Source organism: Myotis yumanensis, unplaced genomic scaffold (assembly GCF_028538775.1).
Source record: "Myotis yumanensis isolate MYYU_CA2020_CCGP unplaced genomic scaffold, mMyoYum1.0.hap1 SCAF_9, whole genome shotgun sequence".
NCBI classification, from domain to species: Eukaryota; Metazoa; Chordata; class Mammalia; order Chiroptera; family Vespertilionidae; genus Myotis; species Myotis yumanensis.
This window is the reverse complement of record NW_027223760.1, coordinates 79,560,196-79,573,397: the sequence shown is the minus strand read 5'-3', so window position 1 is coordinate 79,573,397 and position 13,202 is coordinate 79,560,196. Positions and strand designations below refer to the sequence as shown.

Genomic DNA, 13,202 nt, shown 5'->3' with positions numbered 1-13,202 from the left:
TTTTTTAAAAGGATCAGCTCTCACGAGCTGTTTCTACTCACCATGTCTTCATCCACATTTTTTTTCTATTTATAAACCCCATATTCTTTAAAACCCAGTCCTAATTCTGGATTTCTTAGGGAAGAACAGTATCAGAATCACCTACAGTTATTTTAATGGTGTGTGTTTTTAAACTAGTTCAGACATTCTATGCTTCCACATTGCCCCCGTGAGACCTAATGCTGTAAGCTGTCCCCCGCCCTCCCCACCGGACACCCGCATTGCATCATGGGAGTTAAGGCTGCAGTCGGAGGGGGGGTGGGGGTGAGGGTGGGATAATGATTTATAGGAGTCATACCATTTAAGTTACCAGTGTTTCTTTATAATTAGGGGAAATGCTATTTTAATTATGGGGATGGGGACCTGGGGAGGAGAGATTCGTAGAAGGGAGCTACTGGTCTCCGTGTGATCCTGGTCCTTGCGGAGACCTTACATTGGATGTTTCAAAGACAGAGCAGTTAAACACAAGGACACATGGCACCTTGGAAAAGCCTTCTGTGCAGGGCCGGTCCCTAGACGGGATAGTCAGCACCTCATTCCTGGGCGCTGTCTCGGACCAGGGCTAACACACTGTGGTCCCTGCAGGCTGCTTCAGTAAGGACCAGGTGTACCTGGACGGCATCCTGCAGCTGCTGCGGCACCGGGACTCCATTGACTTCCCCCTGCTGACCGCCCTGGGCAAGGTGAGTGACAGGGAAGGCCCAGGCCCCCCCCTCCCCCGCCCCCGCCGCTTTGTGATGCCATCAGGCGCGGGTTCAGACCGCTTTTGTCTGTGCTCGGAATTAGCTTCCTCAGCGCCATACAGGCGGGAAGAGATGTGTTCTGTCACAGAACCAAACGGCAAAATTTCTTTGTGGACAACAAGAGATAAAGAAGGGAATAGGAAATGTGGGGATGCGGTATGTAGTTTCATTTATAAACATCTTTTTCTAAAGCATTTGAAAGCAGTCTGTAGGTATAACACTACCCCCCCCTTTTAAAATATATTTTTATTAATTTCAGAGAGGTAGGGAGAGGGAGAGAGAGAGATAGAAACATCAATGATGAGAGAGAATCATTGATTGGCTGCCTCCTACACGCCCCACACTGAGGACTGAGCCTGCACCTGGGCATGTGCCCTGACTGAGTTTGATCCCAGTCAGTGCACATACAAGAAGCAACCAATGAATCCATGAATAAGTGGAACAACAAACCGATGCTTCTCTTTCTCCCTCTCTCTTCTCTTTCCTCTTTCTCTCTAAACTCAATAAATAAAAGGGTCCCGGGTTCGATTCCGGTCAAGGGCACATGCCTGGGTTGCAGGCTCGGTCCCCAGTAGGGGGCGTGCAGGAGGCAGCCAATCAATGATTCTCTCATCTTTGATGTTTCTATCTCTCTCTCTCCCTTCCTCTCTGAAATCAATAAAAATGTATTTTAAAAAAATAGTCCACATACTTAAAGTTTACTTACTACCCAGGGAAGAAACTGCTCTTTAAATGTGACTGATGGTTACATTTAAAACTGACCCGCCTCCGTTCCTCAGGTCTCCTATGAAGACGTGGATCGCTTGAAGGGACTGGGCGTCACTGAGAACATGAGGGTCCCACAGTTCCTGCTGGACCAGGAGCGGTACATGGAGCACTTAGAGAAGATCATGGAAGTGAATGAGCTGACCGACAGGGAGCTCAGAGACCTTATCTGTTAATTAGTATCCTTGCGAGCAGCGCGAAAGTGTACCCTTATATTCCCATTTGGTGCCTCAGCACCGGCAGATTTGTAAAGAAGGACTGTTTACACGAGTTTCTGCAGACTGGTTGGCAGTATTCAGCTGAGTGTTTAGGATAAGTACAAACCTGAAACTGTTTCCTAAAACGGGTTCTACAGGCTGCAAAGGAAGTGACCTGTTTTCATCTGATTCCATCTGATTCTCAACGGAGTCAGATGAAATACTACTAATGAGCGTTTTTGAAGAATCTTGGTCAAACCGAGCGATAAACTTCTGCCTGAGCACCAAGACCATCTTCGGCCATAGCCTGCCTCCCGTGCTGTTCACACGCCACGGTTACGTTTTATTTTACGAGGATAGTCATTATTCTCCTCTGAAAAGTTAGTTTTTTATGCCCCCGAACAGCTCCATCTAAGGTTTCTTATTTCTCTTATATGATAAGTAATGTTAAGGGGGTGGGGACAATTTGAAAAGTTTCATTAGTTCTTTACATCTTATTTTTTCACCTTACCAGTTCGTAGGAACTCAATTAGAGAATTGTGTCCAGTTATCCCTTATCTAAACTCTGTTTTCATTTGCTGAAACATATTATACCCCTTGTAAATTTTAACCAAGGTTTAGGGTCTCTCCCTCTCTATTCCTTTATAGAAATGCTAAGTACAGGTTCCAGAGAGGTTTGTCTACGTACATTGGAATAGTTGGGGAAGAGAGAAGCTACTCACCTTCTCATTAAATGGAGCAACAAACAGGACAGGTAGGCTGACCCACTTCCCATCGGAGCCAGATGTCAACAGGTAGCGTCTACAGTGCACCTGACCTTGCTCTGAGAACTGGCATTGCCGGGCCCTGCAATCGGCTGAACCATCCCTGTGATTGGCTTGTGTCCTTGATCAAAACCTTTGGCTTCCCCAACCCAACAGTGACATAGTTTAAATTTCAAAAATGAGAGTTCTGATTGGCTACATTTCTCCTGCAAAAAGCTTACCCACTTTGCTTTGTAATTTATTTTGATATATACTTGCATATACATACTTGGGATCAAATGGCTCTTCAAACAATTTATTTTAATGATCAGAAAGAATACTGCTGTAGATAGCCCATTCAGAATTGCTATTGTAACAAAATTGAAGAATAAAGACCCCCCACCCCCAAAAGTAACCCACACAAAATTGCTACTGAAATTTCTACCCAAAGCTACCTGAGAGTTTATGTTTACCTCACTTCAGGCGTAAATATGGTGCTACGATGGGTGGGTGTCCACTGACAGTCTGGCTGTCATGCTGGGAAAGACTGGGCACCCTCCCGCAGGCCGCAGGCTGGTGTGTGATTGTTCTCCTTCACGTGGCCACAAGGGCTTGCCTTAAAGGAGATCGCTGCAGCAGGCAGGGTGTGGCTGGTGCCTGGCACCCAGCAGAGCCCTGCTTCCCCCTCGGGGGCCGGGGACCGGCCCTCGGCCTGGGGTGGGGCTGCACATCCCCATGGCTGGCCTTGTGCTGGCCTCACACACATGGCAGCACCACTGTGGACCCACTGCTCTGCTTCCTTGTAGTGGAGCCCTCCAGGCTTAGCTTCATGTCTTGTCTCTGATTTTATCGTCAAAATTCTCCAAGGTGACTGTGGAAAGTGACTGATTAGCTGGAATAGGAGCATAGAGGCAGAAATGGCAGGATCTGTGTCCTGTGACTTAAGCTCAGTGCTCGTGAGCTGAGCATCTGTGGGCAGTGACACGGCTCCCCCTGCGGACGATTCCGCTGCAGAGGAAGGTGGGCGGCCTGAGTGTTAAGTGGGTGACATCCTCTGTCTGGTTTGGGAAAGGGAGACTTTCCTGCCCTACGGCTTCCAATAAAAGCAAGAAACGTGAGCACCATCCAGACAAAAACGACTTTAAATCACACCGACTGTCTTGGGACATTTTAAAAGTTAGCGAACCAAAAGTAGTTTCAGATGCGCAGAAAAGCTAAGCTTTAAAAGTTGGGATTGAAGATTTAATTAAGGTAATTCTCTTTCCTGAGATAGAATTCTAATGTCAGTTTTATTCCCTAAATAAAGGTTTGATAAATAGAAAATTATAGCAGCAGTACTTAGGGGAATAATTGAAGATCACATTTTAGAATTGTAATAGTTATTTGTCCTAGACTATTGATGCTTAGGACTTCATCAGTGTTGTCTACTGAAATTCTAGCAGATAGGATCAAATACACTTCCTGATGCACTGTCTGGTTTTCACACAAGACAGGATTCAAAGTGAAATTGTTGGCAAACAAAATTCCATAGTCTTCATTTCTCTATATTTTCACCTTTGTAAACATGTTTAAAATTTGTATGGCTGGTTTTGTAAATCTTTGGGCATTTTGTGTCTAGATATAACAGAAACAAGAGCACTGAGGTTCTTAAGTGGAGTATGTGACTATATGTGCATGCAAACTTCTGTCCTTTGGAACCTAATTATATTTTTCTTGTGGAATTTCTGGGTTGCTGTGTGGTGATTATTGAGAGGAGCATGGATCACGTTGAGCCTTGTTTATAGAGAAAGGTTACATTTGCTACCCTCCACCTCCCCCCAGTTAGTGTAGCTTGTATTCTCATGGGAAAGGAGAGAGGGATCATTCTGTCTTTATTTACTGCCCTGTTCATTGAGTAAATTTTGTTTAATTTTTTTTTATTGATAGAGGAAGAGAGAAGGGAGAGAGAGATAGAAACATCAATGAGAGAGAATCAGCTCTAGCCACTTTGGCTCAGTGGATAGAGCATCAGCCTGCGGACCAAAGGGTCCCAGGTTCAATTCCGGTCAAGGGCACATACCTTGGTTGCAGGCTCCTTCCCAGCCCAGGCCCTGGTCAGGACTCATACAGGAGGCAACCAATCAATGTGTTTCTCTCACATCCATGTTTCTCTCTGTCTTTCCCTCTCTCTTCTATTCTCCCTAAAAATCAATGGAAATATATCCTCAGGTGAGGATTAACAACAACACCACCAACGAAGTTGCTACACAGCAAAAGAAAACACAAAAAGACAACCTAAGGAATGCAAGAAAATATTTACAAATCATATATCTGATTAGTTAATATCCAAAATATGTAAGGAACTCCTAAAACTCAATAGCATAAAAAACAATCTGATTTTTAAATGAGCAGAATTGAGTAGATATTTTCCCAAATTAGACAGACAAATTGCCAACATGTACATGAAAAGCCGCTCAAAATCACTAAACAGATAAGTGGAAATCAAAACTACGAGATTTTATAATAGCTGAGAGAGGCCATTATAAAAAAGATGAGATTGAGTGTTGGTGAGGATGTGGAGAAAAGGAAACCCTTGTACACCGTTGGTGGGAATGTAGGTAGCTATAGTAAGTATGGGAAAAATATGGAACGTCCCCCCAAAATTAAAAATAGAACTACCATATGATCCAGCGATTCTACTGGGTGTATATTCAAAGGAAATGAAAACAGGATATTGAATAGATATCTACAGTCCCATATTCATTGCAGCATGACAATAGCCAAGACATGGAAACAACCTAAGCATTCGTCACCAGATGAAGGGATGAAGATGTGGTATGTATCTACAATGAAATAGAATTCAGCCCTGAGAAGGAAGGGAACCCTGTCAGTTTGGACAACGTGGATGAGCCGTGAGGGCCCTACACTAAGTGAGATAATCGGAGAAAAACAAATATTGTATGACATCACTTACATGGGGAATCTAAAAAGGATGAACTCATAGAAACAGGAGAGAAGGATGGTTGCCAGGGGCTGGGGTCAGGGAGAATGGGGAGATGGTCAAAACATACAAACTTTCAGTTCTTGAAGATCTAAGGGACAGCATGGGGAGGATAGTGAACAATACTGTATTATAGATTGAAAATTGCCAAGAGAGTGGATCTTAAACGTTCTGACCACAATAAAGAAATAGTAATTATATGATGTGATGGATGTATTAGCTAATACTATTGTGGTAATTATTTCATAATATACGTGAATCAAATCACCACATGCACACCTTAGCTTAAACAGTGTTATATGTGAGCTGTAGCTCAATAAAGCTGGGGGAAACAAGACAACCAACTTCACTAGTTGTGTGTGTGTGTTGTGTGTCCTTCCAGAGATAGTTTATGCAAATACTCTGCTGTACTTTCAGCACAAATGATAGATTACTACACGTTATTCCATATTTTGAATTTTGCATTTAATAGATCTTGGAGATTATTCTATGACATGAACTCTTTAAAGTTATGGGGGTCCTTTAAAAAAAACTAACAGGTGGAATATCAGTGGCTGTCAATTTCAAGAGATTGTGAGGCTCGGGAGACCTTTTCCTTCCCAAATGGGGATGAGATAAACCTGAAAAAACCCTAACACCCTATGTATCCAAGTTCTGAGGCGCAGCACATATGTAAGGACCTAAGTGTTACTATCTCAAATTTAGATAAACCAGATATTTGGTTCTCTTGCCTTTTAAAAATAACCCTGATCATATTTATAGTTTATAACTGTATTATGTCCAAGAAAAGCAAGTAGCTTGGCTCTCCCAGGTAACCGGGCTTCCTGGGTTTAGGAAGACTGATCCCTTCTCGAGTCGGGAGCTCTGATTTTGTGTGAGCTCCCGCCAGCCTGGGTGAGCGGCTGCGTGCCGCTCCACAACCGCCCACTAGAGGGACCACCAGCCCTTGTCCTCATTCTGGCTGCAATCGACTGAAACATCCCTGGAATAGGAGCATAGAGGCAGAAATGGCAGGAGCGCTGCATATACACCCTCTCCCTCAGAGCCAATCGCAAACCTGCACACTGCCTTTCAGCAAGCACCGCTCTTCTGGGGAAGACATCGCCTGAAAGGGCTGGAGAGAAGGGGTCCTGAATCTCCCGCATGCCCGTGGCAAAAGCTGTCTGCTCTTCGGTCCGATTTCAGTCTCTGCCTGACAAGTTTGTCACAGAACTCCTTAAGCTGAGCTGAGCCGGGGACTGTCGCGTACCTGGGTCACCACTGGCCACTGCTCTGCGGGGCAGCAGCCCACTCAGTGGCATCGTCCAGACAGTAGGACGCCCCCCTCCTCTCGGCCCTGTTGGAAGGGATCCCAGTGTCCCTGCCCGACCCAGCCTCCGGACACCAGTCCTGCAGCTGCCTGGTGCCACTGTCCAGCCCAGACGCCAAGCCCAGCCCTCTTCCTGCCTTCCTGCTCTAACACACATGGAGCTCTGGAAACCTCCGCGCTACCTGTGGAAGCGCCGGCCACGGCGGAGAAGCCAGCTGGCTCAGCCCGCGGGTGCTTTGAAGGGTGACCTCCATTTGTCTCAGGACATCCCTGAGGCTGATAAACGGACCCCCTTCCAGACAAGTCAGCCCCCCCAGGATCACCCCACACACGTGGCTCCAGCTCCGTGGAGCTGAGCTTGGTGGAGCCACGCACCCCAGCGGCTGCCCCAGCTGGTCAGGGCAGTGGGCACTGGAACCCACTGCACTCGCTCCCGCCGTCCCAGGTGGGCCTGCCCCCTCCCCCCCACCCCCGCCCTGTGACCCCTGAGCGGAGGGCGCAGGTAGCAATAGTGACACTGCAAACCCCACCACCCGCCCTCCTGGGCCAGGCTCCCCGTGCACCTGCTGCAGCCTCTTCCTCTCGCTTCCAGCGCCCCCGAGCCAGAACAGCCTCCCTCTTCCTTAGCCTGTTGTCTTTGAAGATCGGGCCTTCGGCTCCGACTAGTCTTTCCCCCAAAACACACCGTCAGCTTTCACCACAGGAAACTATGCTGGACACTTCCCTCCCCCCACACCCCTGCCCTCATGTTCCCCTGCCCCGATGCCATCTTCCCTAGGCCACACATCCCCTCGTCCTACCTCAAGTCCCAGCTCCAGAGACACCTCCCCCATGAAGCCGTCTCGGATCTGCCCGGGGAAACACCCTCTCCCTCCTCCGAGCCCCTGGGTGCTCTGTGTCTGCTCACAAGCTTTTCCGTGTCCACTCCTCATCGGCACCCGGCCCCTCAAGAGCATTTCAACCATGGCCTTCGGACCAGAGCTGAGTCGGAATCCCGACCTTGTCACTCACCGGATGTGCAGCCCAGGAGGTCACTTACTGTAAAATGGGGGCGAAGCATCAGCCTCGAATCCTCAAAGAATGTCCTCAGGTCAGCCGTGTGAGTCCCAGGCGGGGGCACTCCCGGGCAGGCAGCATCCGTCCTCCTCCCCCCTCCCCCCACCAGGGCTCCCAAGATCCCTTAGGCTAAGGATGCCCACCTGTGGGCGTGCACCTGTGGGGGGCGGGTGCTTCCTGGGCAGACAGACAGATGCCAGAGGCCTCGCAGCTGGGAAAGGGAGCAGGTGCCGCAGGTGAACTCCGGTGATAGTCCCAGCCGGGCAGGGAGCTCCCCTGTCATGTCCTCTCGCTGCCCTTCCTTCTAGTACAGACCTGCCCCAGGGCCTTCCCAACAGGCAGGGCTGCTGGCCTCTGGGCGGGGAGGAGGCAGGCAGGAGACCCCCGCCTGCCCTAGGAGCTGAAGATGAGGAGGGTCCTCCTTCAGGCCACATAAATCAGCTGTGTGACTCCCTGGTGGTTCCTTCCCTCCGTAAGCCTTTGGTGAAGGCTGCCCCTCCCTGTCCCAGCCTGGGCTCAGCTGCGCTGCGGGTGGGAGCCATGAGGGGGCAGTTGCCAGCAGCAGGAAGGGGCTCTGGTGGAGAGCTAACGGGGGTGGGGGTGGGTGGGTGTTCTAGCCTGGACACCATCTCAGGGATCACCAGCCTGGGGTCTCCAGGTTTGATTTCATTAGGGGCCTGTGTGTGTGTTTTTTTTTAGAAAGGAAGGGAGAGTGATATAGAAACATCAATGATGAGAATCATTTATTGGCTGCCTCCTGCACGCCCCCACTGGGGCTGAAAACACAATCCAGCCATGTGCCCAGACTGGGAATCAGTGACTTCATATGTGGATGCTCAGCCACTGAGCCACGCCAGCTGGGCCTGGGTTTTCTCCCAGGTGATGGGAGAGGCAGGAACCAATCGAATCGAGTTGCCTGGCCGCTGTGGGAGGCGCTGCAGAGGCAGGAGGGAGAGGCGAGGTTTCCAAGGGCCTGGCACTCGGATCCCTGCAGCCACCTCTTCAGAGACCCTGCAGCCCCTTCTCCCAGGCTCCCTCGGAGGGCACAGGAGACCCACACATCCGGGCCTGCAGCTGCTGACTGGCACCACCCAGGTCCAGGACCGCATTGGAGCGAGCCCTCGGTCCCGCCCGTGCCCAGGGCCTAGCCTGGCGGGTGCACAGTGTGTGCTGAATGGGTAGAAACACCCCTTTCTTCTCTTCTCTCTGGTGCTTTCCATCTACAGTCCCGGAAAGCAGCAGCAGGAAGGACAGCAGGGGCGGGAGGAACCGGCAGAAAGGCCACACTATGGATAGAGCGGGATTGGGTGGCAGGGGACTCTGGAGGAGGCGGGGATTAGAAACAACCCACAGAGGGGCAGATAGAAGTGGCGGGATATTGCTCAGCGAGGACAAGGCGTGAGCTGTGGGGCCACGCAGGACCCAGAGGAGCCTTAAACGCCGATTGCTAGGGAAGAAGCCGATCTACCTACCGTGTGATTCCAATTATAGGACACACTGGGAAAGGCCAGACCATGGAGAGAGTACAGACCAGTGGCTGCCAGGGGGTGGGGGGAGGAGGGATGAAGAGGTGGAGCACTCATCATGAAAGACCTCCTAGCAGAGAGGGGGGCCCATGGTGAGGTACAGGCCGGGAGGGAGGAGATGACGGCAGACTTCATAGAGTCTGGGGGGGGGGGGGTGCGGCGGGCGTTCAGCAGGGCAGGGGATGGCATGGAGCTCCCTGGAGGGGCTGCTCTGTGTTTAGGACCCTCAAGCGCCCCCCCCCCCCCCCCCCCCCCCGCCCAGAGACATCCGAAGTGGGCACCAAACACCTGCAGCTGGGGACCCAGCCCCCGACTCTCCCCGAAGCCAGGCAGCTTCATCTGTTTACTTTTCAAAACAAAACTAAAAACCACCCCTCGGAATATTTGAGAAGAACGCTCAATCACAGTTAGAAGCTTTATGTAATTTGCAGCCAGAACATCACAGACTGGTGGTCAGAGACGAGAGCTCCCGGCATTGCTCAGCCAGGCCTCGCAGCCCGGAACGCTTTGCACACTCCCTTCCGGCCTCCACGACTGTTCCCTGCGCTGCAACCCAGGCGGGATGGACGGGCCGCGTCCGCAGAGGTTGGCGGGCCAGGGAGCAGAAGGCATTCCGGCTCCCCGCTGGGTTTCTGGTTTGGCCACTGGCACCTCCCTCCCCAGGAGAGGTCCTCAAAGGTCCGCGAAGAAGGCGGGCAGGACGGGCCCAGCGCTGACGGCGATGAAGACCACGAGGCAGTGCGACCCCGTCTGTCCCGGGAAGGGCTGCCTCCAGCGGGCGCCCCTGCGGTGAACAGTGGGAAACCGCCCGTATCATCACCGCTCGTGCTTAATGTTGGCCTCACTGCGCTCCAAGGCGACCCCGCTGCCGCTCCGCGGGCCTTCCCTCTTGGTCCCATCCTTTTCCGCGTAAAACTCGGCCAGCACGGGGCAGTGCTCCGACGCCACGCCGCCCCACGACCAGTTGTCGGGGATCCACGGGTTCGTGAGGCCTTCTCTCAGCACCGCGCAGTGACCTGGGGGAGGGGGACCAGAGTCAGGGCGGGGCCCCGGGCTGGTGGGGCGGGGCCCCGGGCTGGTGGGGCGGACCCACATGCTGATGGGCGGGGCCCTGGCTGGTGGGGCGGGGCCGCGGGCTGGTGGGGCGGACCCACATGCTGATGGGCGGGGCCCTGGCTGGTGGGGCGGGGCCACATGCTGATGGGCGGGGCCCGGGCTGGTGGGGCGGGCAACAGGGTGATTGGCAGGGCAACAGGCTGGTGGGGGGGGCACGAATTGGTGGGCGGAGACAACTGCCCCGCCCACACAGCTACCGGGAGCGCCCTGCCAATGAGATGCCGCGGCCACTCTGATTCTGAACAGGTGACGCTGATCATTTAGGCCCTAAAAGCCCGCAGTCCAGGCCGCCTGCCCACCCACACCCGTCGGCTGATGGTTGGCCGCCTCCTCGCCACGCACAGGAGTGTCTGACACGGGGACAGACGTCTCCCGGAATGACCAACGCAAGGCTGGTGGGGGGTCAGTTCCATAAAAAGGGGAACAACGGGCAAGTTACAGAGGCTTAGGAGCCAGTAAATATTTAAAAACTAAAGATTAAGAAATATACGAAGCAGGAAAACAATGAAATAGCTCCAAAAGCCGGTGCAGAGCAGGGGAATGCGAGGCTGTGGCCTCGGGGCGGAGCCACGTGGGCCAGTGTGAGAGGCCCAGGCCGCTCTGGTCTGAGCCATGGCCTCTCCCGATGGTGGGATCTCCTCTCTGCGCCTCAGCTTCTACACCTGAGCAGTACAGCACAGCACAGGTGACCTGCCTGGTGGCTTTCATAGGGCCCTGTGTTCTTGGGCTCTAGGCTGGCTTGGTGAGAACAGTGCCTTCGGTGGCCCCCCGAGCCCCACGTGCCCCCTCAGGACACAGTCCCACAGGAAACCAGTGTCCAGGCTGGACTTTCTGGCGCTGAGGACCTCAGCCCGGCTGCGTGTCCCCGTCCCCCAGCGGCCCAGGCCTGGTCCCTCTCACCTATAACTGTCTCACTGACGTTTCTGTGCAGCCATTGGGGTCCCAAAGCCTCCAGGCAGCACAGAGACCCCGGTTCTGTTCTCAGCAGAAGCACCTATGGTGGCTTCCACATTTCTCATTGTTTTCTGACCCCAAACAGTCATCTCAGCAGGCTCCTGTTTTTGGGGTGGGCTGCTTTTCAGTGCTGATTACCCACAACACCCTGGTCCTGGTGGGGTCCTGTCTAACGTGCTTCTCCTGCCTTATCGGTCACCCCAACACTCTGCTCACCCCGATTGCGCTCCTGGGCACTGTGTGTGCATAACCGCAGGCCACGCACAGCACCTGGATGTGACAGGCTGGAGAAATGCTGGCTGAGTGGCTGGACCTCCTAGACTTGGGGTAAGGTGTCAGTTCATCTCTGAACCGGTCTCTGCTAGCCCATCGCCAGGTCTGCCCCGGACACACTCCATGTGCCTTGTTGTCGGCTAGTGAATGCCTTTCCATTCTTTTTCACACCCACCTTCACCCTTAAAAGTGGCTCAGTTGGAATGAGTTATATGGTGACTTGAACTGTAACCCTATCACTGCCCCCAGAGGAGGTGGGTAACTCCTGCCTCCTGCTTAGCCCGGACGATTGGCACTGCCGGTTCAGACGGCTTTCGCTTCCTTCCTTCCTGAGCCTGAGAGAGAGGAGGTGCGACTGGCTTTACCTGTGAAAACCTTCCTCAGGCTCTTACTGATCCAGATGTTGTCCAGGGACTTGGAGCCCTGCGGGTTCTTGGTGCTGATGTTGGTGAAGGTGTGCGCGGGGACCAGGGGGTGGAATCTTTCTTTCCGCAGGAGGTCATGGTCACTGCTGTCCGGGCCCTGGCCGAAGTCCCCCAGGACAACCACGTCCTTTTCTCCTGGAAGTGGAAGGAAGAAAATCAGGAGTGGAAGTCGTGGCGGGAAGGACACCCGGCGCTGACCACAGCCCATTTGTAAGTGGGACCGTGAGTCTCTGATTTGATGCCCCCAAGGGTTAGGACTGCCGGTGGTTCTCATTCTTCCAATTTTCCCAAATTCCTTGTGCGAAAATCCCCAAACCTTCAAGAGGAGGTTAGCAACACACTTGGTAATGGGGGGGCCGTGTGTGCCAAGGTCACCCCTAGTCCAGCTCGTGTGTTCCAAATCTCACAGCAGAAGCAGGCCTAAGGGTCTCGCCCAGAGATTTTACAAAAGCTCAAAGAAACATTTCCTGAACACAGAGGAAAGGCCCATGTGACGATACAGGGAGAAGCAGGGAGAAGGTGGCCGTCTGAAAGCCACGGACAGAGGCCTCAGGGGAAACCAGCCCTGCTGACACCTTGGCCTTGGGCTTCTGGCCTCAGAACGGAGAAACTGCATGTGTTGTGCAAGCCGCCAGCGGTGGTGGTCTGTTACGGCAGCCCCAGCAGACGAATACAGAGCCGCCCCGGAGAGCTTTTCTCTTTAAAGCATTTTCAACATTCCCCCCATGGTTTGATGTATACCAGTGAGTGGGACAGATATGAAGAATTGTCCAAAGTGAGCAGACGTTCCGAAAGGGCAGTGGGCCCCGCTGGGCTCAGCGAGTCTCATGGGCAGCCTGACCATCGCGGCGTGTCTCCGGTTCCCTTCAGGGAGCCATGACATCGCAGGGCACAGGGTTTCGGTCACACCTTTCTTTTAAGAAATGTTTTATTGATTTCAGAGAGAGGAACAGAAACATCAATGATTTACACCCCCTGCTGGGGATGGAGCCCACACTCCGGGTATGTGCCCTGACTGGGAATTGAACCGTGACCTCCTGGCTCATAGGTTAATGCTCAGTCACTGAGGCTTTGAA

The 13,202-nt window shown here is 52.5% G+C and overlaps 2 protein-coding genes across 4 annotated transcripts in view; one reads left to right on the top strand and one right to left on the bottom strand.

Annotated features, from left to right (window-relative positions):
- The window catches only part of MATCAP2 (microtubule associated tyrosine carboxypeptidase 2), a 32,102-nt gene extending 27,894 nt beyond the window's left edge, over positions 1-4,208 (top strand). For both annotated transcript variants that reach the window (XM_070424792.1, XM_070424791.1), the window contains 2 exons: positions 625-722; positions 1,562-4,208. In XM_070424792.1, the coding sequence (XP_070280893.1) occupies positions 625-722; positions 1,562-1,723 (260 nt within the window). In that variant the 3' untranslated portion in view covers positions 1,724-4,208. The remainder of the gene's footprint in view (positions 1-624; positions 723-1,561) is intronic.
- Positions 4,209-9,600: 5,392 nt separating this feature from the next.
- EEPD1 (endonuclease/exonuclease/phosphatase family domain containing 1) overlaps positions 9,601-13,202 on the bottom strand; it is a 73,113-nt gene continuing 69,511 nt past the window's right edge. Inside the window, exons 5-6 of one of the 2 annotated variants that reach the window (XM_070424785.1) lie at positions 12,067-12,261; positions 9,601-10,374 (exon numbers count right to left, since the gene is read on the bottom strand). In XM_070424785.1, coding sequence (XP_070280886.1) covers positions 10,175-10,374; positions 12,067-12,261 — 395 coding nt within the window. In that variant the 3' untranslated portion in view covers positions 9,601-10,174. The remainder of the gene's footprint in view (positions 10,375-12,066; positions 12,262-13,202) is intronic. The other variant, XM_070424784.1, reaches the window with a different exon arrangement.